Source organism: Trichomycterus rosablanca, chromosome 23, assembly GCF_030014385.1.
Source record: "Trichomycterus rosablanca isolate fTriRos1 chromosome 23, fTriRos1.hap1, whole genome shotgun sequence".
NCBI lineage: Eukaryota > Metazoa > Chordata > Actinopteri > Siluriformes > Trichomycteridae > Trichomycterus > Trichomycterus rosablanca.
Genome location: NC_086010.1, coordinates 1,843,361 through 1,870,240, shown reverse-complemented (window position 1 = coordinate 1,870,240; position 26,880 = coordinate 1,843,361). Strand labels below are relative to the sequence as shown.

General features: G+C 41.2%; 1 protein-coding gene across 5 annotated transcripts in view; it reads left to right on the top strand.

Annotated features, from left to right (window-relative positions):
* LOC134300934 (mannosyl-oligosaccharide 1,2-alpha-mannosidase IA) overlaps nt 1-20,717 on the top strand; it is a 123,894-nt gene extending 103,177 nt beyond the window's left edge. For all 5 annotated transcript variants that reach the window (XM_062985408.1, XM_062985412.1, XM_062985411.1 and 2 more), the window contains 8 exons: nt 7,750-7,844; nt 10,582-10,705; nt 12,795-12,888; nt 14,805-14,920; nt 17,336-17,555; nt 17,741-17,913; nt 18,836-18,951; nt 19,121-20,717. In XM_062985408.1, the coding sequence (XP_062841478.1) occupies nt 7,750-7,844; nt 10,582-10,705; nt 12,795-12,888; nt 14,805-14,920; nt 17,336-17,555; nt 17,741-17,913; nt 18,836-18,951; nt 19,121-19,271 (1,089 nt within the window). In that variant the 3' untranslated portion in view covers nt 19,272-20,717. The remainder of the gene's footprint in view (nt 1-7,749; nt 7,845-10,581; nt 10,706-12,794; nt 12,889-14,804; nt 14,921-17,335; nt 17,556-17,740; nt 17,914-18,835; nt 18,952-19,120) is intronic.
* Nucleotides 20,718-26,880: the final 6,163 nt, after the last annotated feature.

Here is a 26,880-nt window from a genome sequence, read left to right as displayed (position 1 = left end):
GCCATGTGCATCCAATGGCGGTGCCGTGTATCAGGATGACAATGCACCAATACACACAGCAAGACTGGTGAAAGATTGGTTTGATGAACATGAAAGTGAAGTTGAACATCTCCCATGGCCTGCACAGTCACCAGATCTAAATATTATTGAGCCACTTTGGGGTGTTTTGGAGAAGCGAGTCAGGAAACGTTTTCCTCCACCAGCATCACGTAGTGACCTGGCCACTATCCTGCAAGAAGAATGGCTTAAAATCCCTCTGACCACTGTGCAGGACTTGTATATGTCATTTCCAAGACGAATTGACGCTGTATTGGCCGCAAAAGGAGGCCCTACACCATACTAATAAATTATTGTGGTCTAAAACCAGGTGTTTCAGTTATTTTGTCCAACCCCTGGTATGTGTGTAATGTAAGTGTGTGTGATATGTGTGTAATGTAAGTGTGTGTGTATGTGTATATATGTGTGTAATGTAAGTGCGTGTGTATGTGTATATATGTGTGTGTATGTGTAATGTGTGTGTGTAATGTAAGTGCGTGTGTGTGTGTACTGAGAGTGCATTATAAAGACCCAGTCTGAGACATTAGACCCCCACAGTGAGGTGCATTATGGGAAGAAGGGTGAGCTCTGTTCAGGTGGATTTGGGTTTGAAAGGTGAGACCATAACAGGCTCCGCTCTTCAGATGAAAATTGCCTCTGTTTGATTTTAATGTCCAGAAAAAAACTTGTTTTATTATTTTTACCTCATTATTATTTTTACCTCGTATTATTATTTTTTAGCTGCTTTACAGAGCTGCGTGTTTTTCGGCTGCGGGTTCAGATTTAAGCGGCGCCACTTCAGTAACCTGGTTTTAAAGTTTTCAGTGTGAGAAATTAAAAGTACACTTTGGTTTTTAGTGGCTCCGCCGAGGCTAAGTGTGTAAATTTATTGCTTAATCAGGCGCTCTCTTCACTTTCCTCCCTCTGGATGCTAAGTGCTTTCAGAGAGCGGCGAGTGTGTTTAAACGCTGAGATCCTGACGTGCCTGCATTTGAATTGATGAGATGGTTTCTGTGTATTATATAACGAGCCACCGCGCTGCATTTACAGACTCAGGGAGGTGCGTCAGCTGTACCTGTACCCGTCATCCCAAAACGAGATGTATCGCCTAGATCGTTAAGTCCTCTAAAGAATGTGTCCTATATACCTGCATCTTTTAGGGTCTGTCCTATATACCTGTATCTTTCCATTCTAGAAAAGGGCGTGTCCCTTGTACCTGCATCTTTCTGGGTCTACGCTATATTCCTGCATTGTTCCATGCTAGAAGAGGGTGTGTCCCTTGTACCTGCATCTTTCCATCCTAAAAGAGGGCATGTCCCCTATACCTGCATCTTTCCATCGTAGAAGAGGGCGTGTCCCCTATACCTGCATCTTTCCATCGTAGAAGAGGGCGTGTCCCCTATACCTGCATCTTTCCATCGTAGAAGAGGGCGTGTCCCCTATATACCTGTGTCTTTCCATCCTAGAAGAGGGCGTGTCCTATATACCTGTATCTTTCCATCCTAGAAGAGGGCGTGTCCTATATACCTGCATTGTTCCATCCTAGAAGAGGGCCTGTCCCCTATACCTGCATCGTTCCATCCTAGAAGAAGGCGTGTCCTGTGTACCTGTATCTTTCCATCCTAGAAGAGGGCGTGTCCCCTATACAAGCATCTTTCCATTCTAGAAGAAGGCGTGTCCCCTATACAAGCATCTTTCCATTCTAGAAGAAGGCGTGTCCCCTATACAAGCATCTTTCCATTCTAGAAGAAGGCGTGTCCTATATACCTGTATCTTTCCATCCTCGAAGAGGGCGTGTCCCCTATACCTGCATCTTTCCATCCTAGAAGAGGGTGTGTCCCCTATACAAGCATCTTTCCATTCTAGAAGAAGGCATGTCCCCTATACCTGCATCTTTTTTTCATTCTAGAAGAAGGCATGTCCCCTACACCTGCATCTTTCCATCCTAGAAGAAGGCGTGTCCTATATACCTGTATCTTTCCATCCTAGAAGAGGGCGTGTCCCCTATACCTGCATCTTTCCATCCTAGAAGAGGGCGTGTCCCCTATACCTGCATCTTTCCATCCTAGAAGAGGGCGTGTCCCCTATACCTGCATCTTTCCATCCTAGAAGAGGGCGTGTCCCCTATACAAGCATCTTTCCATCCTAGAAGAGGGCGTGTCCCCTATACCTGCATCTTTTTTTCATTCTAGAAGAGGGCGTGTCCCCTATACAAGCATCTTTCCATTCTAGAAGAAGGCGTGTCCCCTATACCTGCATCTTTTTTTCATTCTAGAAGAGGGCGTGCCCCCTATACCTGCATCTTTCAGGGTATTTCCCTTATACCTGTATCTTTCCATAAAGAGAAGGCTCTGGGTGACCCGCCCCTGTCTGGTGAAAAGAAGTGATCTAGTGGCACTCCCACCCCTGATTGAGGCAGCAATGAGAGAGAGAAAGAGAAGGTCCAATTGGCTCCAAATGGTATGGACAAGTTATAAACACTGGGTGCATGATGCTCCTTGGTGTGCCCTTTTTTCGAGCCCCTGCCCCTAAAGCGATCCGGATGCTATTTGTAGCGGCGTATTTCAGTAATGATGTGGCGTGATTGATCTGACCGTCTGATCTCGCCGATCTAATTCCCTCCCCTAACAAATGCAATCAAGTTTCCCTTTTGAGCAGCTGCGACGGGAGGCGCAATTATCTGCGCTCCCCGCGGGCCAATTACTGACGTGCAGACAGCAGAGCCGGAGAAAAGAACTCATCCGTACTTGTTAGGTCGCATCAGCGCCTCTGTAATGGTCGCTCAAGACTGATCCGGTGACAGCAGGACGCGTCAGGAAACAACAAATCCGCGTTCCGCTACTGTCTTTAAATCAACAGAGAGGGAACGCTCCCGCTCCTGTTTCCTCCTGGTTAAATCTCTGATGTGATGGTACTGTGAGAGCTGTCTCGATACTTTAGCACAGCCGCGCCTCCTCCTCCTCCTCCTGTATTATCTTTCTTTTTATATATATTTTATTTCTGCATATAGTAGCCAGTTACTCTTCCGCTGCTGGGGACCCTGATGGCCTCCCTGTTAAATGGGTGGTTGGTTGGTTGGTTGGTTGGTCAGTTAGGTAATAAATAGATGGATGGATTAATAGAAGGTTTATTAGGTGGTTGAATTGCTGATTGGTTGGTTGGTTGGTTAGTTAATTAAATATAATAAAAGCATTAATGGAGGGTTGGGTGGCTGAATTGATGGTTGGCTGGTTGGTTGTTTAGTTGGTTAGTTAATTAAATATAATAATGCATTAATGGAAGGTTAATTGGGTGGTTGAATTGCTTGTTGCTTGGTCGGTGAGATAAATAAACAGATAAATAGATTGATGAAGGTTAATTGGTTGGTTGAATTGCTGGTTGGTTGAGTGGGTGGTTTGGTCGCTTAGTTAATTAAATAGATGAATGCATTATTGATAGGTTGAATTGCTGATTGGTTGGTTTATTAGATAATTAATTGAATTACTGGATCGATGTAGGGTTATTTAGGTGGTTGAATTGCTGGTTGGTTGGTTGGTTTGTTAGATAATTAAATGGTGATTGAAGGTTAATTGTATGGTTAAATTAGTGGTTGGATAGATGGTTTATTAGGTAATTATTTGACTGACTGGAGCAATGGAGGGTTAATTGGGTGGTTGGTGGGTTGGTTGGTTGGTTAGATGATTAAATGGATGGATTGATTGAAGATGGGTGGTTGAATTGCTGGTTGGTCAGTTGGTTTATTAGATAATTAATTGAATCACTGGATTGATGGAGAGTTCATTGGGTGGTTGAATTGCTGGCTGGTTGGTTGGTAGGATAATTAATGGATGGCTTGATTGAAGGTTGGTTGGTCAGTTAGTTCATTAAATAGGTGAATGAATTGATAAATTGAAGATGGAAGGTTAATTAAATGCTTTAGTGCACTTTAGGAGAACATCACTGTAGAGCTGCATCATCATGTTACTCATAACTAACCCTTTAATCCACCGGTTTAATGCTGGATAATGAAACTGTACCTGTAGAGCAGATTGACGGAATAATTCTGCTTTGTTGTCGGAGCGAATAAAGTGGTCCGGAACGTTTATCTAACTTAAAGTGGCAGTGAAAGACAGAAACACAAAGACGCCGTTACGAGGAGCCGCTTTTCTTCTTCTTCTCTGTAATGATGAAATAAAAGCTGGTGTCCCTCAGAGAGGAACCTGAACCCCCCACAGACATGGCTAAATCCGGCCCGCGCAGTGATACCGCGCAGCACAATGCAGCTTTACAGAGGGAGTGATTCGGTTAGGAGCTCAGGTACTGCACAGCGTCTTCAGGGATTATTTCTTTTAGCTGCGTCTGTACGACAGAACGAAACGAACACGCCGGCGGCTCTGAATAAACGAACCCATCTCCTGCTGAGCTGCTCACACTTACAAAACCCATTCAGGTCCAAAATGTGCCGGCGTCAGTCCCAGTGAGACCCGCCGCAGCGGAACACATCTCTGTCACTTACACCACGGGGGCAAAAGTATGTAGACACCCTTTTATTATTGATCCGATTTTATTAAATTAAATATACTAAATAAATCAAGCAGTTTGTGGAGAAACCTTCCTGCTTTCAGCCTGAACAAACTGAGATCCATAAAGACGTGGTTTAATGGATTAATGGATTGATGGAAGGTTTATTTGGTGGTTGAATTGTTGGTTGGTTGACTGGTTGGTTGGTTAATTTGTTAAATAGATAAATGGATTTATTGAAGGTTAATGTGGTTAAATTGGTGGTTGACTGGTTGGTTGGTTGGTTGGTTGGTTGTTTATAATTAAATAGATGGATAAACTGATGGAAGGTTAATAATGTGGTTAAATTGTTGGTTGTTTGGTTGGATAATTAAATAGATTGATGGATTAATAGAAAGTTTATTGTATGGTTAAATTGGTGTTCGGTTGGTTTGTTGGTTGGTTGGTTAGTTTAATAGATGAATTTATTAATTGAGGGTAAATTGTATGGTTGAATTGCTGGTTGGTTGGTTAGATAATTGAATGGCTGGATAAACTGATGGGAGGTTTATAATGTGGTTAAATTGTTGGTTGGTTGGTTGGTTAGTTAATTAAATAGATGGATGGACTGATAGAAGGTTTATTGGGTGGTTGCATTGCTGTTGGTTGTCTGCTTGGTTGGTTAATTAAATAGATAAATGGATTGATTAAAGGTTTATTGTATGGTGAAATTGGTTGGTTGGTTGGTTGTTTGTTTGGATAATTAAATAGATTGATGGATTAATAGAATGTTTATTGTATGGTTAAATTGGTGGTTGGTTGGTTGGTTGGTTGGTTAGTTAAATAGATTAATTGATTAATTAAGGGTAAATTGTATGGTTAAATTGGTGGTTGGTTGGTTAGATAATTAAATAGATTGATAGACTAATGGAAGGTTTATTGTGTGGTTGCATTGCTGTTGGTTCACTGGTTGGTTGGTTGGTTGGTTAGTTAATTAAAAAGATGGATGGATTGAGGGTTATTCGGGTGGTTGAATTGGTGGTTGGTTGATTGGTTGGTTGGTTAATTAAATGGATGAACTGATGGAAGGTTTATTGGGTGGTTGAATTAATGGTTGGCTGGTTAGATGATTAAATAGAAGAATAGATTGATTGAGGGTTAATTGTATGGTTAAATTGGTTGGTTGGTTGGTTGGTTGGTCAGTTAAATAGATGAATAGATTAATTAAGTTTTAATTGTATGGTTGAATTAGTGGTTGGTTGGTTGGTTAGATAATTAAATAGATGAATGGATTGATTAAAGGTTATTTGGGTGGTTAAATTGCTGGTTGGTCGGTCAGGGATAATGCGGTGTGTAATTTGTCTTCTTTGGCTCTCCATAAAAAAGTAATATACTCGGCGGTGATGGTACGAGCGCTAAACGATGAGGAGTCAGTGGTTAAATGATGAGTAGCTAATAAAGACCGAGAACACAGAGAAAGCCGAAATGACACTTAATTTAATTCCACCTTCTTCTCTCTCCGTCTGAGTCTTTCTCGGTGTGACCGTCATCAGTTTCTCTGCACCGTTACTGTCAGATTCCACTTCTGTCTGGTGGGAAAAAGAATTAATTGTGGAAATTAATAAAACAGGACAGTAGCTCTGACTGCCTGGATTTGGACTTGTGGGAGGAAACCAGGGCATGGGGAGAACATGCAAACCTCACACAGAAAGAACCCGGACCACTTGGCCGGGGATCCGAACCCGACAGCGCTCCCCACTACACCAGCAGAAAAAAACCCTCACACTTTTAAGTTTTAAACCCCGGTCGTGTGTGTGTGTGTGTGTGTGTGTGTGTGTCGGGGTACGTTTCTGAGTCAGGACGACACTTTGAATTCTCTCTGATGTTGTAATGGCGCTGCTCTCCTTCTCTAAAAGGCAGCGCATGAATAATTCCCATCAGCCCCCCGTCTTCCGCTCCTCCCGCCGCCGCTCTGGGCTCCCGTCCGGACGCCGCCACGTTAACGCGAGCTGACAGTCGGTCCTGCGCGGGGAGGAAAAGGCCAGCGGAGCTGTCAGCCCCCGCGACCCGGCACCGCCCGATAACTTCTGCCTTTACACGGCGAGAGAGAGGCCGAATCACAGGGGCACGACCACCGACTGAACCATGTCACGCACCCGCGGCTGGCACGCCGAGCGACATCTCGCCTGCAGGCACCGGTTCATCTTCACAAGGGTCAAACGAGCGGTTAACTAGATTTTGTCACCAATAATATCGACCCGAGGGAGATTTCAGACGCCTGTCACAGGAAGTGTAACAGCACAAAAAACGCCATCAAAGGTGGTGAATCAAACCCGGACTCTTAGAGCTGTGAGACAACAGCACCACCCACTGCGCTGCTGTTCTGCACTGGCCTCAACCTCACTGAAAACCTTTGGGATGAATCGGAATGCCAATTGTCCAAAATCGAAGGCTAAAATTTGACTTAACACACCAACATGTGTGCAGAACCGACCACTTCTTTTCACCTGCACCAAGCAGGTTCATATGGAGATCCGTATCGCGCATGGAGAGTCATGCACCACTCTCTATTATCATTAACTTGTTTATGATCGGTCACTGTGCTGGACATGTTTGGTGTGTGTGATCAGTCGCTGTGCTGGACGTTTGCTGATTTGGTGTGTGTGTGTGTGTGTTACCTGTAGGCGTGCGTGGTGTGTATGGTGTCTCAGCCTCGGTGTGTGTGTGTGTGTCTGTGTCTGTGTCTGTGTCTAATCAGTCACTGTGCTGGACGGTTTGCTGGTTTGGTGTGTGTGTGTGTGTGTGTGTGTGTGTGTGTGTGTGTGTGTCTGTGTGTGATCAGTCACTGTGCTGGACGGTTTGCTGGTTTGGTGTGTGTGTGTGTGTGTGTGTGTGTGTGTCTGTGTGTGATCAGTCACTGTGCTGGACGGTTTGCTGGTTTGGTGTGTGTGTGTGTGTGTGTGTGTGTGTCTGTGTGTGTCTGTGTGTGATCAGTCACTGTGCTGGACGGTTTGCTGGTTTGGTGTGTGTGTGTGTGTGTGTGTGTGTGTGATCAGTCACTGTGCTGGACGGTTTGCTGGTTTGGTGTGTGTGTGTGTATGGTCAGTGTGCTGGGTGTGTTTGGTGTGTGTGTGTTTATGATCAGTCACTGTGCTGGACCTGTTGTGTGTGTGTGTGTGTGTGTGTGTGTGTAGTAACAGACTGTGTGTGTTCTCTCTCTCCTGACTCTCTCAGGTCTTTAAGCAGAAGGTGTTGGAACTGGGTGAGAAACTGCTGCCAGCGTTCAGCACCCCGACTGGCATCCCGAGAGGAGTCATTAACCTGGGCAGGTGAGTGCCACGCCCGAGACACCTGTCACTCATTAATCCTCACTTTACCTCACCTGTTATTTATTTATTCAATAGTAATATTAATAATATTAAAGTAATATTAAAACAGTAATGCTGTTAATAATAATCACTGCTGTGTAAAGAAATTACAGATAAATTTTTGGTTGCATTATATACTCGTCCCTGACCAGTGCACGTAAAGCTCTGACTGTAGCTTCAGCACTGAACCAGTCAGAATGAAGATAATAAACACGTGAAAGTATTAATTCAGTCTGTATTCAGTCTGTACTCAGATCTAATCCTCGTCAGATTAGAACTCCTCACGATCACAATGAGACGAGAATCTTCAGCATTTACACAAGATTAGTGAGGATTAACTCAAACACTCTTAAGAACTGGCTTCTGGAGGATATTACCTGTGTGTGTGTGTGTGTGTGTGTGTGTGTAAACAGTGGATATAAACAGTCCACACATCACTAATACAATAGCAGGATTTTGTGATTATTATAATAATAATAATAATTATAATAATAATAATGAATATTAATAACAATAGTATACAATAGCAGTAATAATACTAATCATTTAAAAGAACAATAATAAATAATATTAATAATAATAATAAATAGTGATAATAATTGTAATAGAGATATTTATTATTAATAATAATAATGTTAAAATATTCATAATTACAATAAATAGTAATATTATAACAGTGTAATAATAATTTTAAATAATAAAAATAATTAAATGTATTAATAATAATTTTAATTATGATTATTTAAATTAACAATAATAAATAAAATAATAAGTAGTACTAATTAATTATTAATTAATTTCAAATAATAATAATTATAATAATTATAATAATAACAATTTACATGATAATATTTTGAATAGTAATAATAATCATTTCAAAAAATAATAATTAATATGTATAATAATAATTTAAATAGCAAAAATAAATATAATAATGATATTTATTAATAATAATAAAACCTATAAATAATAATCATAATAATGATGATAATGATAATGATAATAATAGTAATACTAATATTAATAATAATAATAATAAATAATAATAATAATAAATGATATTAATAATAGTAACCTTAATAATAATAATGATAATAATAAATAATAATAATGAATAATAATAATTATGAAAATAATAATAATAAATAATAGTAACAAATAATAATAATAATAAATAATAATTATAATAATAAATAACAAATAATAATAATAAATAATAATAAATAATAATAATAATAATAGTGATAAATAATAATGATAATGATGGGACAGTATCAGTTGGTCGGCCTCTTTATTATTAATGATCAGCAGAAGTGTTTTATATTCTATTGTGAAATGAACAGGAAGTCGGTGAAGATGTTTGAGAACATGCGTCAGTCGATCTGACAGTCTGACGTTCACACAGCAGCACGTCAGAAATCTAATCCGGCTCTCACTCGCTCAGGCTCAGTCTGGTTTATCTGATGAACAGTCAGTCGTGGAGGTTATTAAGCCCCCTTCTGGTTTGTTTTTCTCGGTGTTCGTAACGTTTTCAGATGGATGGTGTAAGACAGAAGTTTTTTGCCGGCTCTCTCTCTCCTCCCCGGACGTCAGCGCTATCGATTCTGCTCTCAGAGGCGAGCTGAGCTGATCCGAGCAGGCCTCTCTCACAATGAGAGAATAAAAAACAGCGAATGCGTGAATTTACTCTCGCGCCTTCGCTCGCTCTCATATTGTGCTTCCTGCGGGCACTAACGGCCCGGCGGAACCGAGCTCGCCGAGCTCTGACGGTTTGTAAATAAAGGCCGGATCGAGCTCGGTGGAGCGAACGCGGCTGGCTGATCATAATCATTCCTTTTTTTTCTCAGTTTAGTCGTAGCCGGTTCCTCTTCCTCTGCTGGAGACCTCAATAGTGTACGAGGAGGGTAAATTCTCCTGACACGCCCTTCCTCCGACTCATGCACCCTTCTTATTCGCCCGTACTTTGGTGGATCAGCGCGTGAGGTCGGTCTCGCGCAGGGAGAGTCACACGCTGATCTCCACTTCTGTACAGGCACCTCGGGCTACAAACCAGGGTCCTTACACAGCCTCGAAGACTCCGCCCACTTTTTTGTCCCGTCTTTTCCCACCCAGCAGACTGTCTGCACTGCTGATCGTGCCCACTAGGGGGCGCCCAGCTGACCGGTATCAGTGCAGAGATTCAAACTGGAAGAGTTCCTGCTAGGTGGCTCAGTGGGATGCACTGTTGCCTCACAGTAGGAAGGTCCTGGGTTCGATTCCCAGGTAGAGCGGTCCGGGTCCTTTCTGTGTGGAGTTTGAGTCTGAGATCATGTCCCCCCCGTCCCCCCCCTCACATCCGTACATCTCTCATCTCTGGTGCAGGACCACCGAGATCACGTTCCTCTTTGTTTCCCGTCTCTGGTTGCCATGGCTGCGAGCGTCAGCGCGGCTCCTTACCTGCGTCGCGCGGTGGGCCGGTTGCCATGGTTGCAGCCTGCCAAGGAGTGCACGCGGCGTGGGCGCCGATGCTCGCTCACCGTGCTTGTAGGGCAAGGTACCGGACTGGTAATCAGAGGGTCGTCGGTTCAAGCCCCACCACTGCCAGGTTGCTCCTGTTGGGCCCCTGAGCAAGGTCCTTAATTCTCAATTGCTTAGATCGTACACTGTCACAACTGTAAGCGTCCGCTTAATGCTACAAATGTTTTCCTCTCTGTTTCAGCGGCACCAGTTGGAACTGGGGCTGGGCGTCGGCCGGGAGCAGCATACTGGCCGAGTTCGGGACGCTGCATCTGGAGTTCGTCCACCTGACCGAGCTCTCCGGGAATCCCGTCTTCACCGAGAAGGTCAGTGATGGACTAAAGTGTGGACTAAAGTATTCGGACGCCTGACTGTGTTCAAAAACAAACTGTATTAAAACAGAGCAACCCCCATAGTGTGATCTTTTCAGCTAGAACAAGAATTTGAAGTACGTCTGTGGGGATTTGTGCCCGTTCAGTCAAAAGATTTTTTGTACGGTTGTAGCCTAGCGGTAAGGTCCTGGACTACATTTACATTATCCAAAGTGACTCACAGTACTGTGACAGTGTACAGTCTATGCTATGGAAGGTTAGGGGCCTCGCTCAAGGGCCCAACAGTGACAACCTGGCAGTGGTGGAGCTTAAACCAGCAACCTTTTAGTTACTAGTCCAGTACCCTAACCACTAAGTTACAACTGTTTACAAGTGGACTAGTAAGCATAAGGTTGCTGGTTCAAACCCCACAACTGCCAGGTTCCCACTGTTGGGCCCTTGAGCAAGGCCCTTAACACTAAACTGCTTAGACTGTATACTGTAAGTCGCTTTGGACAAAAGCGTCCGCTAAATGCTGAAAATTTAAATAATGTTCCGGTTCATTCCTTTATGCAAGGTCCATCCCTAAACTGTTCCTGCAAAGCTGGAAGCATGTAATTTCCCTTTATATAACTGCTTACTTACTAACGTGTTAGCGATTTCTGTGGCTGAAACACATGAATTCCGTAATTAATAATTAAAAGGGGCGTCCAGATACTTTTGTCCACACAGTGTGTATGTACTGGAGTTGCAAAAGTTTGTGAACCCTTTATAATTTCTTGTTTTCTTGTTTACACGTTTTTACCCCCTTTATTGTTGTACACGCAGCAAACTGGATTGAAAATGAACATGTTTATCTAATATGCCGAAAGTACTCGCGCCAACCAACCACCCCCCGCCCGGTTACCCAGTCGAGCGCCGGTAAAGTCGCGGAACTTAATTAAAAACAAACACTCCGGATTTCAGGAGCCCCGGGGACACGAATCCCTCTCATCCTGAGCCTCGTCGTTAAAGCCGAGCGATAAGCTTAAATCCTCCCGTAATTGGTCACCGCTGTTGGTTTGTCGGCCGTCACGGATGCTCGTGGCACTTGATGAGCGGGCAAGTCCTGGTGATTAGGAACGGCCAATCACAGAGAGAGAAATGACAAAGAACGGAATACATGATCAACATTAGCGGTAAAACACACTACCGTTTCAGAGCTGACTTTTTGAATGCATGAGATATAACTGCTGCAGTTACGACCCCTGCTGGCTGATCGATGGTGCTGCACAGAGACGGAGGATAATAGAGATCAGTGCTTGACTCTCCGTGCGCGATACTGATCTCCATATGAACTCGTCTGATGCAGGTGAGGAGAAGAGGTGTGTTAGTCATGAGTGTTAGTCAGTAGGATATGACTAAATTGGGAGGAAAATTAGGGAAAATGTTAAAAACAGTAGAGGAAACTTTGCATCCTGGTGCATTTAATATTATAACATGAACCTGTAACGTGGCGACTGCTGAATGATTTTGGCAGTGAGTCTGCTCGAGTTGTGCCCTTCTGCACTGCCACAGTTGGCCAGCAGAGGGAGCATGGAGGTGCAGATGATTGATGTCAGACTTACCGAGGGTTATTCCGCTCCAGGTGAAAGTTTTCTCTCTCTCATGCTTGCCAGCTTGGTTTCATTTCTCTGAAGCTGTAATGCTGGGCCCCCCTGGGCAGCATTCCTTAGCTTTCTGGGAGGAAACTCACCCCATGTTGCGAGATTTAGGGCCTCAAGATGGAACCTCTCATCAAAAGAGATAATAGACTGCCCCAGAGGCAGCGTGACATCCCTTGTTCGAAGCGAACCCCACCCATAATGCATGTCCCGTTACCTTTAGACAGCTCCAATTGGTGCGGTCGGGGTTCTATTTTTCCGGAGCGGCCTCCAGCTCTCATTTCTGCACCGTCCCTGTTCTGTCCTCTCTCACCGTCGCGGCCTGCTGATGTTTTCACGTTGTTTATTTGTAACTTTGTTTCTGTTATTTTGTTCACTCCGTTTATTAGCGATTGCCCCTTTTTTGGGGTAAATATTTGCACTTGGAGGCTCTGAATCCAGTTATGTGTGTGTTCTTACAGGTGATGAACATCCGAAAGCTGCTGGATAAGATCGAGAAGCCGCAGGGACTTTATCCAAACTTCCTGAGTCCCGTCAGTGGGAACTGGGTACAACGTGAGTATTCTTAATAATCTAATCCCCCTAATAATCATTAATTATTACATAAATTATTAGCAAGTCATTTGTGATGTAGGAGTTGAGGTGATGAAAGTGGGCGGGTTTAAACAGTTGGGGTGCTCACAAGTTAAAATCTCAGCTGTGCTATCATCCGGCGAGGCGCCTATCCAGACAATGATTGGCTCGTCTGTTGGTGGGAGGCCGGGTCAGCGGGATTCCTCATAACAGCTGCAATTACGACCTCTGCTGGCTGATCGATGGCGCTGCACAGACATCGAAGGGGGATAATAGAGATCGGTGCGCGACTCTCTGTGCGCAATACGGATCTCTATATCAACCCGTCTGGTCCGGGTGAAAAGAAGTGGCCCTCTTCGGTCAGCACTGGATGTGAAATACAATCTGGGAGTTGGATATATCTCTATATATGTGTGTGGTGAAAGGAAATGCAGAGTGTAGTAGAGAGATGAAGAGAGTGCAGGCAGGGCCTTCCCTAAACTGTTGCTGCAAAGTCGGAAGCACATCACGTCCTTTCCTGATTTAGTACACCTGTTAGCACCTGTTGTGGTGGAAACATATGAATTCTAAAATTTAAAAGGGTGTCCCAATACTTTTGACCATATATTGTCCACGTGAGCTTCAGTGCATCTATTGACGTTTATTAGTTAGCGTTTCGTTGCTGTATGGTTATGTTGGTATAATGGAAGCGTTTAAACCTCCTGAGCGGCAGTGTAACCGACCCGATCGTTCTCGGACTCGTTTCCTTTCAGTCCTTTATCGTGAGCGTGGCGCCGGTCGTCATCGTCGCGGCGGAAAGTTATTAAAACGACAATAAATCTCATTACCTCAGAAAATTGAATCTTTTAGAATCACCTGTGAAATGACGGCCACGCGGCGGCGGCGTCTGTAATCGGGGCCGGCGACAATTAGCCGAGGATAATTGTAGCCGGAGACGAGCGGCTAATGAATGGCTCCCTGATAAGGACAGAACGAGGGGGCGGCAGGGCGGGGGGATAGCTCACGCCCTCACGTTTAACCGCGCGTTGTGTGTGTGTGTGTGCTCTAAATCACATTGCTTTACCCTTTACAGCCAAAATTCAAAAGTATGTGGACGCCTGATCATGAGTTTGTTGGACATCCCACTCCAAAACCATTAATAGGGTATTAATAAAGAACAGAAAAAAGAACAAGAATTATTTTTTAAAAATTAAAAGAACAAAAAAAGAACAAGAATTTTTTTTTTTTTAATTAAAACGAATTATTAAAAAAAATATTAAAAGAACAGAAAAAAGAACAAGAATTATTTAAAAAATAAAGAAACAAAAAAATAACATGAAGCTTCTCCTGATGCTCATTTTGTCAAAAAAAGAGGTCAACCACTGATGGATGAGGAGACCTGGCTGCCAAGCATTGTTCCAATTCATCTCAAAGGTGTTCAGTATTGTTGAGGTCAGGAGGTCAGAGCATTTAAAAAAAAGTCCCCTTTAATTGGAAGATTTGATAATCCTGTTAGTTGTGGATGTGGCCCAAATAATTAGGCGTCCAAATACTTTTGGCCGTACAGGGTCTGTCTGAAAACCTAGTGAGCTCCTATCTATATTGTACATTCATTCATTGACTATTTTATAAGACACACCTACTATATCAATGCACCAGGTGGGTATTCAAGTACTGACTGTAGCCTGTCTGTTGCCATGTACACCTGGTCACCTCCTCTGTCCGTCCATCACTAAAATAATACCATTAAATGCTAAGAGAAGCTGGTATGTGGTGGGTGAAGATAAATATTTTTGGTCCTCTTGCGCCCCCAGTGGTGAAACCTGCGCACTGACTCCCAGCAGGTCCCAGTTCAGCAGTGGTTTCTGTTACTGGTTCAGTATGGAAGTGAGCTCTGATCCTCTCTCCTCTCCTCTCAGATCACGTCTCTCTCGGAGGTCTGGGTGACAGTTTCTACGAGTACCTGATCAAATCCTACCTGATGTCAGACAAGACGGACGCCGAGGCCAAGAGGATGTACTACAGCGCTCTGGAGGTACGGGAAGGAGGAAGGGGGGGGGGGGTGACGGACAGAAGGAGAAACTACTGCCCTCCGAGTCCCTTTGTTCCTGTTCTTAAAATATTACTTCCTTTTTTCATTTTAACATTTTAATTGTTTTATTTTTATATTATTGTTCTTTTCCATGTTTTTTTTCTGTTCTGTTCTTGTTTCTGTTCCGTTTTTCTGACCGGTAAAAAAATAGAACAAAGATAAAAAAAAAACAGAAAAAAGATTAAAAAGAAAAACAAAATATTAAAAAAGAAAACAAATATTTTGAAAAGAAAACAGAAAAAACTACAGAAAAAAGAACAGATTTTTTTAAGGTGTAGAAAAAAACTGAAAAAAGAACAAATACTTTGTAAAACGAACATCAGAAAAAACACAGATTTAAGAAAAATAACAAAAAAGAATAAAGATTTGAAAAAAGAATGGGAAAAAAATTTCAAATATGTTCAAAAAATTATTATTATGTTATTATTAAATGATTATGTTTAAAAAAGAATTATTAAAAGAACAGAAAAAAGAACAAAGACTTTGTAAAAAGAAAGGGAAAAAAAGACCAAATGTGTTAAAAAAAAATTAATTAAAAGAACAGAAAAAAAGAATTATTTTTTTTAATAATTGAAAGAACAGAAACAAAAAGAAGAAAGAACTGTATAAAGAAGAAAGAACAGATGAAGCTTGTCCTGATGCTCATTGACGGTGGCACTGATTTGATCTCAGTCTTACTTGTTGAGTTGGTGCAGGTGGATCAGGACGTGGAATCAGAAAGCATCTGGACTGGCTCGTTTATTCTGTCTTTGTTCTCGTCGGGTTTGATCGGGCTTTTGTTTTTACCTGCAGAATCGTATCTAACCACTTCCTGTTACTCAGCGACGGTCGGTCCTGATACAGATCGACTCGACGTGAGCAGGATGAGAGAAGAAGAGAAACAGGAGATGAACGCTGACGGTTCGATATCGATCGCGAGGGGCTCTGTTCTCGTCTCATAAAGACGCTGAAGCGATAAACCAGGATTCTCGGCGCCGGGGGAAGAGGAGCTCCAGAACCCAGACATTTCACTACTTACTGTGGTCTCTCTATATAACAAGGAAATGCTTCAGCCCTTGCAACAATAGTTTAGGGAAGGACCTTCCCTGTTCCAGCATGACTGTACTACTGTTCTCAAAGCAAACTCTGTGAAGACGAGAAGAAAAGCTCAGTTCAAAGCAATGAACCGAAACATCAACATACTGTCGGCACAAATTCCCACAGACATACTTCAAAGTTTTTTCTGTTATTTTTAAACCTTTGTTCTTTTAGAAAAATTTAGTACATTTAAAAAGTACAAATAAATAAATATTTTAACAAGAAAAGGGAAAGTAAAAACAAAGACTTAAAAAGAACAAAAAAGAACAAAGATTTAAAAAATAGAAATAAAAAAGAACAACAAAATAAATATTTTGAAAAGAAAAGTAAAAGAAAGAACAAATAATTTTTAAAAGAAAATAAATTAAAAAACAAAGAAATAAATATTTTGAAAAGAAAAGAAAAACAACAAAGATTTAAAAAAGCATAAGAAAGAATGAAGAGTTTTAAAAAGAACAGAAAAAAAATAAAATAAAGAAAATTTGTTAAAAAAAAAAATTTAAACAAACAGAAAGAAAGAAAAAGAAGAAAGATTTGTACAAATGAACCAGAACATCAAATACTGTCGTCTTTTGACTGAATGGGCACAAATTCCCACAGACATACTTCGAATTTTTTTCTGTTATTTTTAAACCTTTGTTCTTTCAGAAAATTTTAGTACATTACAAAGTTAAAACAAAGACTTAACAAGAACAAAAAAGAACAAATTAAAAAAAAAATTGAAATAAAAAAGAACAGCAAAATAAATATTTTGTAAAGAAACAGATTTAAAAAGAACAGATCATTTTTAAAAGAAAATAAATTTAAAAAATAAAGAACTATTTTAAAAAGAAAAGGGAAGAACAAATATTTTTAAAAGAAAAGAAAAACAGCAGAAGAAAGAACGAAGAGTTTTAAAAAGAACAGAAAAAAAAGAAAATTTGTAAAAAAAAAAAAAATAATAATAAAAAAAAAATTCTTTTTCAAAAATGTAAAAAGAACAGAAAAAAAGAAAAAGAAGAAATATTTGTAAAAATGAACCAGAACATCAAATACTGTCACCTTTTGAATGAATGGGCACAAATTCCCACAGATATACTTTAAAGTCTTCAAAGCCAGAAGAGCAGCTGTTGTTTTAGCTGAAACGATCACACAGACGTCGCTCTGTTTTAATACAGTTTGTACAAGCTCACCATCAGGCGTCCAAATACTTTTGACCATTTAGTCAATGTGTCCACTACACCAAAAGCACGAACCCGGTCTCCTGAATGCTAACCCGGCGCGTTTGCTTCCTCCGATCAGGCGATAGAGACGAACCTGGTGCAGAAGTCTACAGGGGGTCTGACCTACGTGGCTGAATGGAGAGGTGGCATCCTGGATCATAAGATGGGGCACCTGGCGTGTTTCGCCGGCGGGATGGTGGGCATCGGGGCGGACGACGGACCCTCAGAGAAGAAGCAGCACTACCTGGATCTGGCGGCCGAGATCACCAACACTTGCCACGAGTCGTACAGTCGCACCGGTGAGTACGGGAGAGCGGCGGCGGGGGCTCGTAACTATACAAATCTGAGCTAATAAATCCTTCACACTCGCCTATTCAACTTGTCTTTTAATATGAGGCGTTAACGACGCCCCTCTGTTTTGTTCTATTTTCCTGATCAGTTTGGTATTGTGTGTGTGTGTGTGTGTGTGTGTGTGTGTTAACAGCCACCAAGCTGGGACCCGAGGCGTTCCGCTTCGACGGCGGCGAGGAGGCAACGGCCACCAGACTGACCGAACGCTACTACATCCTGAGGCCGGAGGTCATCGAGAGCTACATGTACATGTGGCGCCTCACCCACGACCCCAAATACAGAGAGTGGGGCTGGGAGGCGGTGGAGGTGAGGACGCCAAATATATAAATATATATAAATATGAATATATCAGCGGAACTTACAGACGCACGATCGGCTTCGTAATAAAGTAGTAATAAGATAGCTGTAGACTACTAATACTAATATTATTAATATTAATATTAATATAATAATAATTAATAATAATAATAACAATAATAATTGTAATAATAATAATAATTAATAATGATTATTAATAATAATAATTAATAATAATAATAATTGTGATAATAATAATAATAATAGTAATAATAATTGTTATAATAATAATAATAGTAATAATAATAATAATAAAGATAACTAGACTAATACTAATATTAATAATAATAAAAAAATTTAAACAAATAATAATAATAATAATAGTAATAATAATATTAATAATAATAATAACTGTAATAATAATCATCATAATAATAATATTAATAATAATAATAGTAATTGTAATAATAATAATAATTTAAACAAATAATAATAAAAATAATTAAAACAAATAATATAAATAATAATAATAATTTAAACAAATAATAATAATAATTTAAACAAATAATAATAATAGTAATACTTTTATTACAAATTTATTATTACAAAATCAGTAATAAAACATTTACATTTAGAAAGCAAATAAAATTAGGAAGCAACTTTTTTAAAATCAGTTTTAAAATCAAATTTAAATTCTTTAATTGTTGAAAGTTTGGGGCAGAGCAGTAAAAATCCCTGGTACCCTGGTGCTAAAGCTAATGAGGGAGGGGAAGTATAGATAATATAGATAATAATAGTAATAAGATTTTATAATGAATCCACTGTGTTGTAAGCCGAGTATTAAGCAGTAATTCTGACGTCCGGTTGCTAGCTTTAATGCTTTGTTAGCCGAGTTAGCATGTTAGTTAGTTTGATTGTGGTGTTTTTGCAGGCTCTGGAGAAATACTGCCGCGTGGAGGGAGGTTATTCAGGGATCAGAGACGTTTACACCACCAGCGTCAGTCACGATAACATGCAGCAGAGCTTCTTCCTGTCCGAAACACTCAAGTGAGTAACATGCAGCTCTGTGGACTTTGTTCATTTTACTGTTGATCATATGTGCATGTTTAGTCTGTTAAACCGAAGTTCCTCTGTGTTTAAAACCCTCGTCTTGGAAAAAATAAATAAATAAATATATATATGTATATAATTAGAATTCTTGATGATTGAATTGTAGGTACCTGTACCTGCTGTTCTCCGACGACGACCTGCTCCCGCTGGACGACTGGGTGTTCAACACCGAGGCTCATCCACTCCCCGTCATCCGAAAGAGCTGCTTACAGGAACACACGAGCACACGGGACTCACAGCAAACACACAGCCAATAATCCGCCCTCACACACACACACACACACACACACACACACACACACAGAGAGTGTTGCAGGCTGGAACGACCGCGCCTCACACACTGTCTGAACTTTTATTCTGAGGACAATCAAAAACTGAATGATTTTCTTGTGACACGAGCACCTTCTTTCCTTCCTTCTTTCCTCCGTGAGGAAAAAGTGAGTATCTATCAGACCCGGATCTGCGGGGCGACGTTAGCACTGGCGCTTCACCGCCTCTTCTGAGAGAGAGAGAATTGTGTTACACCTTGTCAGCGTTCATTATCCTCTCTGGTTTCCATCCATTTTCTACCATTTTTTTGATGATTCTAGTGATGGGGAATTCTGGGACGATTCATTCCTGTAAATGACTTTGAAGTGAATCAGTCAAATTGATTTTAAACCTCTATAATCAGCCAACTTAACATCCTGTATGATTTACTTTGAGTCAAGGCTCACTCACTCACCGCTTGTCCAATCAGGATCGCGTGGGGACAAGGGATTCAAATAAAGTTCACTGACAGCTTCTTGTTTATTTTAATGAATCGTTCAAATGAATCAAGTGATTCAGTTGATTCATATTGCCCATCACTATTTAAAGCATAACGTTTGGCCAAAGGTTTTCTGACATTATTAACATTCCTGCTTGTTCTTTTTCTGCTTCTTTACTTTTATTATTATAAATTTTTAATTCAGAGATAAAACAGTGCCATCCAGAGGTTATCCAGAGGTTACACCCCTGTCCCTGGTGATTAAAAGTGGTTTAAATAAAGCACCAGAGTTTAATAAAGATTTATTTTAATCGCCTGAAAGAACGAGCTGTAAATAAAGTGATGGAGTGATCGTGAGTGATCCGTATTGTTAATCTCCCTCAGTTTTTCTATCTTTATTTTAAATCTATTTATGCATTTAAGTTCCCCAGTATCTCCTCCCGAGGAGGGCCGTACCTAACACACACCCCTTCCGACACATGGGCAGTAGCCAACCGCTTCTTTTCACCTGCAAGAGAGATCAGTATGGCGTATGGAGAGTTGTGCGCTGCTCTCCGGGCGCCCTGCAGAGGTCGCAGTTCGTAACTGCAGCAGTGATAAGGAATCCATTCGGCCCCACACACCCGGCAGACGTCAGGCGATCATGTCTGCATTCCAGGCTGGTTGATAGCTCGAGATCTCAGCAGTGGTGCGCCCTTCATTCCTTTTATGTATAATTCTTGATTTTATTTAATTCTTCTCTTTGCTTTCCTCAGGTGTTTCTGACAAAGGTGAAATTTTGATGATGATTGATGTTATTATTCTTATTAATTAATTATTCTTATTAATTATGATTAATTATGCTATGAAATGTGCGGATTGATTTGATTGATCTTTTAATGTTGTTGTATATTTTCAGATACTGAGTTTAAAAATAATGTGCAAATTTATACCTTTAAAACAACTGCACAAACTTTGTGAGTCTCCGTGTCTTTTATTACCTGGTCAAAAGTTTACATACACCCACATGTCAGCCGTTAGTCAATTATCTGTTAGCACAGAGTGCATGGAACAGTGGTCTCTACGCCAGCGTAAGGGTAAAAACCCAAAGGGTCACTTTATGTTTAGAGGAAATGTGTCTGAATGGTCGGATGCGATCCAAGAACCACCAAAAAAAACAGATCAGTGTTCGGTTAGAAGCTGCCGGAACATGGGCTGCACCCAGCCGAGCAAGCTTTACATTCCTGCTCCTGAGGGAAAGCAGGAGCAGGTTTTTTTCTTGCATTGCAGCCTCAAAGTCCATAATTATCTGCAAACCTCATTTCCAAAATAGTTGGGACATTTTGTAAAACTCAGTAAAAAGAAGAATCTGTGATGTGTTCAATCCCTCGAATCTTTATTTAACTGATAAACGTAGAAAGAAAAGATTTCCGATGTTTTCACTGATCAACTTTATTGTATTTTGTAAAAATAAGAAAATTAGAATTTGATGCCTGCAACACACTCAAAAAAGTTGGGACGGGGGAAACAACATTCCACAATAAGCAGGTGAATTCTAAAGGCTAAAATCATGATGGACAGAATTAACAAACAAGATTCTTTTTTTATTTTATTGCATTTTACAAAATGTCCCAACTTTTTTTGGAAATAGGGTTTGTACTAAAAAGCTTGCTTGACACAGGACAGTGTCACTTACTTCCCAGTAGCTTTAGCTTTGTAGATGACCTGTGTTTCAGGTGTTCTTTGGTTAGTTCTAATTTTGTGGATAAATTGAATTCTCTCTCAGCATTAGGTGACAGTTTGGGTTTTCTTTCTGACCTTGGTGGGGAACTACTGTTCCATGTGCTTTGTTTGTTTATCAGGATTTTAACATCATGTTTTACACTTTGGTTACATTCATGACAGGAACGGTAGTTACTCATTAAACAAGATTCATCAGTTCACAAGGTTATATCAAACACAGTCATGGACAATTTTGAATCTCATTCACCTCACTTGCACATCTTTGGACTGTGGTAGGAAACCAGAGCACCTGGAGTAAACCCACGCAGACATGTGAAAAACATGCAAAACTCCACACAGAAAGGACCCGGACCGCACCACCTGGGGACCGAACCCAGGACCTTCTTGCTGTGAGGCGACAGTGCTACCCACTAAGCCACCGTGTCCATGTCCTTTGTACAGAAGTCAAAAATGTTATGACTGTTTCCCACAAATGTGTTGGCATCAGGATGGACCGGATAAACCTGGCTTCAGTTTTGCCACGTGGGACTTAACGTGGTTCAGTGGCTCCTTTTCTGTTCTGGCTGTCTCGTCCACTCGCTCAGTGATGATCGTCTTCCTCCGTGAGATATTCTGATGCCTTTATTCTCGATAACCTGAATGAATCTTTCTTCCTTTATCTTCAGATTAGACTCCGGTGATTAGCATAGCTTAGTTCAGTCATGTGACCCGTTCTTAGGGTGCTTCAGATTCATCACGCCTTTTGTGCAGACTGCACATCAATTGCGTTAATTACACGTCTCCAAATGGTTGTGCAGAACTGCGTGTTAATTGATGAGGTTGTACGTCGTGTGTCTCGTTTTCTTTGGCATAATTACGTTTTTTTTCTTTCTTTCCCCAGAGAATATAATAATGAAATACGGCTAATGAGTGCTGCGTTAGTAGCTAAAGCTAATTATTCTCCGGCAGCAGTTTATTTTACTACAATATTCTGAAAGAGAAAGAGCAGGTGTCACGGTGGAGAAGAGAATGGTGGGAAACGGTTTCCCACATCTACACAGACGTGATCGGCCATGTCTGGGCCCCCTGACCGAAGCCCTACGATGGATTGACACTTTGTCAGAGTGTTCCCACTTCGCGCCCAACGTTTTCCGATGCAACGTGACCGCATCAGGCAACCGGTGTTCATGCAGGTAGTGTGGGTGCTGCACAACCCTTGGTTTACTCAGATACCTGGGCTGAAACCTTTGCCAAAACATGAACACGGTTGATTGGGTCTTGTAAATTGCACTTGGATGTAAGTCAGTGATTAAATGTGTGCCGCTCGGTCCTGGGTGTCGCACTGCCTCGCGCCCAGAGCTTCCCGGCGACTCCCTGTGACCCTGATCAGATGAAGTGGTCACTGAAGATGAACGATGTACAATTTGGGCATGTTTATACCAGCGTGTTCGGGTGACAGGCTTTCCTCTCGGCGAATAATCAACAGTGACGGGATGCATAATGCACATATCTCTCTCTCTCCTCTCTGTGAGTGATCCTCGCTCACCCCCGCCGTCTCTGTACCGTCTCTATTACGCTCGGTTGAACACGGTTATTTTCTCTCCAGGTTGTTGTGCGAATGAAAGGGAAGAGACAGAAGAGCAATTTCGGGGAACATTATGTGGTGTCGCTCTCTGTAGTGAAAGACACGAATCCAAACAGTAATCTGTTCACATGGAAAGCCAAATGTGGCCTTGCCGAATGTTTTGTTTGTTGTTTTGTTTGTTTATTACGATGAAACGATTTAATTTGGCTCTTCAGGATTTTATACACACAGTATATATTTATGTGTGCAGTGTAGTACATGATTTACTGCTGCTTCACTGCAATGCAAGGATTCAGTAGTGAATAGAAAACCACAGATACAGGACCACGCCTCTTTCAGTCGTACTGACAGGTAAAAAGGCCACACCTCCTTCAAAAGGACAGACGGGTACGGAGACCACACCTCTATTAATGGGACTAACAGGTACAGAGGCCACACCTCTTTTTATGAGTCTAACAGGTACATAGGCCACAACACTATTAATGACTAACTGGTACATAGGCCACACCTCCTTCAAAAGGACTAACAGGTTCATCAACCACACCTCTTTCAGTAGGACTAGCATGTAAAAAGGCCACACCTCATTTAGAGGTACTGACAGGTAAAAGCACACACCTCCTTCAATGGGACTGACAGGTAAAAGGCCACGCCTCCTTTAGTGGTACTGACAGGTAAAAGGCCACGCCTCCTTTAAAAGGACTGACAGGTGCAGAAACTACGTCTATTTTAATGAGTCTAACGGGTAATAGGCCACAACACTATTAATGGGACTGACAGGTACAGAGACCTTGCCTCTTTCATTGGGACTGAGACGCTAGGCCACTGTAAGTGGGACTAGCATGTACAAAGACTACACCTCCTTCAGAGGTACTTCAGGTAAAAAGTCCATACCACTTTCAGTACTGAAAAATATAATGGGACTATAATGGGACTAACAGGTAAAAGGCCACACTTCCTTCAGTGGTACTGACAAGTAAAAGGCCACACCTCCTTCAGTGGTACTGAGAGGTAAAAGGCCACGTCTTCTTTAGAGGTACTGGCAGGTATACAGTCCACGCCTCTTTCATTGGGACTAACAGGTACATAAGCCACGCCTCTTTCATTGGGACTAACATGTACATAAGCCACGCCTCTTTCATTGGGACTAACAGGTACATAAGCCACGCCTCTTTCATTGGGACTAACAGGTACATAAACCACGCCTCTATAATGTATTTATTCATCAACATTTATTTTATCTTCAGTAACTGCTTCATCCTGATCAGGGTTGTGGAAACACTCGGCACAAGAACACACCCTTGGCAGAGCAACACACTCTCACCCATGCCATTCATGTATTAATCCACTAGGGGTCATTTAGTGTATTCATCCACCTGGTAAAGGAAAACTGAGTACCTACACAGACATGGATTTCATACTCCATACACATAGTTCCAACAGCCGAATCCCCAGGTCTCTGGAGCTGTGCAGCACTTGCTGCCCTCTGTGCCACCCTAATCTGACTGTTTGTTTTTCCTCACATGCCTGTTCAAAAAATAAAAAAGCATTTTTTTTTGTTTGTCACATTCAGAAGGAGCACAAGCATAAGCAGCATGTACGTTTAGACAGACGTTTACAGATGGATGTTCAACTCAGCCTTTAATCTGGGCTCTGTTCCTGAGGTTAGTGAAGCACTAATGAGAAGAACCAGGCGACTGGGGTGAGCTGGCAGCACCCGACGAGCAGAAGGAAGGAGAATCCAGGAGAATCCGTCTGCTGGCGGTTATTTCCACATAGTTAAATCTTCTCCATCTGCTGCCACGCTGCTGATGTTCTGATGCCCTGTATTACACCCTGTTAGGAATTTCATTCAGATTTGGCACATTGGCAGATACACAAAGCAGAGTCCATTAAGATTCGTTTAAAGGAATTCCAGCGGTCTGCACGGACCTCAACTCTGCTTTATACAGTTGGGATGAATTGGAATGTCGGCTGGTAGACTGGTCTTCTTGTTCTTTATCAGTGCCTGACCCAACAATGCGGTTCTAACTGTATGGGCATCATTTCACGGACACACTCCAAAATATTGTTAAAAACCTTTTCAGAAGGTGGAGAAAGTAACACCATATTATTGTTTATGGTTTTTGAGTGGGATAGATAGATAGATAGATAGATAGATAGATAGATAGATAGATAGATAGATAGATAGATAGATAGATAGATAGATATTGATTGATTTAACTTTACTATTATTGCTCAGTAACAGTACAAGACAACAAAACGCAGTTAGCATCTAACAGAAGTGCAAATAATAGCATTGAGGGGGAAAATTGTGAATTATGAATTACTGAGTAAAATAAGTGTGATTATTATTAATAAATATTTGCACATCACTGATGTTTCTTGTGTACTTTGTTTTCTGTTTATGTTAATCTGGCGCCACCCTGTTCGTTAGCATTGTTATTATCAGCACCTGGTGCTGGATGTGAGTGGTTGTGCTAACCGGAGCCGGTACCGATATGGATTTGCGGTGTTTGAACTAGAAACCATTTGATTAAGTTCTCCAGCTCGTATTTTCTGATCTTATTTAGATTAATTGATGGATATTATGCCAGTTTTGGATTACTGGACGTGAAGTGAGCTCATGGAGCTCCAGGACGAACCTTGGAGGTAAGAGGTGTGTTTACTTTTAACCCGTTTGGTTCGGTTCTGGTGTGTCATTCAGGTCTGATTCACTGGAAACACACACACACACACACACACCTCTACCACTTCTATTTACAATATTTGAAACACGTCTTTTCTTTTTTAATTGCCTCAACTGCTTTATTTTGGTCGGGGTCTCGGTGGGTCCAGTGACAAAGCTGGAATATACCTTGTACAGGTTGCCAATCCATCATAGGGCATCACACACTTACCCAGTCACTCCTGTGTGTGTGTGTGTGTGTGTGTGTGTGTAGGGAGGGGGACCCATTGCATGAAGATGAAGGAAACCTGCCTGTACGTAGTGAGAACATGCCAAACTACCGATAGATAGACAGACAGACAGACAGACAGACAGACAGACAGACAGACAGACAGATATTGATTGATTAGATAGATAGATAGATAGATAGATAGATAGATAGATAGATAGATAGATAGATATTGATTGATTGATTGATTATAGATAGATAGACAGACAGACAGACAGACAGACAGACAGATAGAGTAATTTATTGATTGATCGGTAGATAGATAGACAGACAGACAGATTGAGTGGTTTATTGCTTTATTGATTGGTAGCTAGATATATAGATAGATATTTAATAGCTTTATATTCCAGTTTTGTACGCTGTGTTTCTGTTTGGCACTGGACCCACCAAGACCCTGACCAACTACCAAGAACATGCCAAACTACCAACAGATAGCAGAACACAATCAAACCCAGGTCCTTAAGATCCAGCACACACATGGGCGACATTAATTATATATATTATATATGTATTAATATTAAATATATATATTAAAGATTATGTTCACCTGTTATCTAAATATGTGGCTGAAACAATCAAACTCAATGATTTGAAGGGGTGTCCACATATTTTTGACCCGGCAGAGTTTCAGGTACATTTATGAAAGAACTTTACCTGTAAAACAATGTACACTATATGGACAAAAGTATTGGGACGACCCTTTTAATTTTTTTTATCACTTGTTTCAGACACAACAGTTGCTAACAGATGTAGTAAATCACCTATAATATGATTCTAACTTTGCAGCAACAGTTTAGGGAAGGACCTTTCCTGTGCACAAAGCAAATCTATAAAGACATGAAGAAAAGCTCAGTTTAAGGGCTAAGAAACTCCAGTGT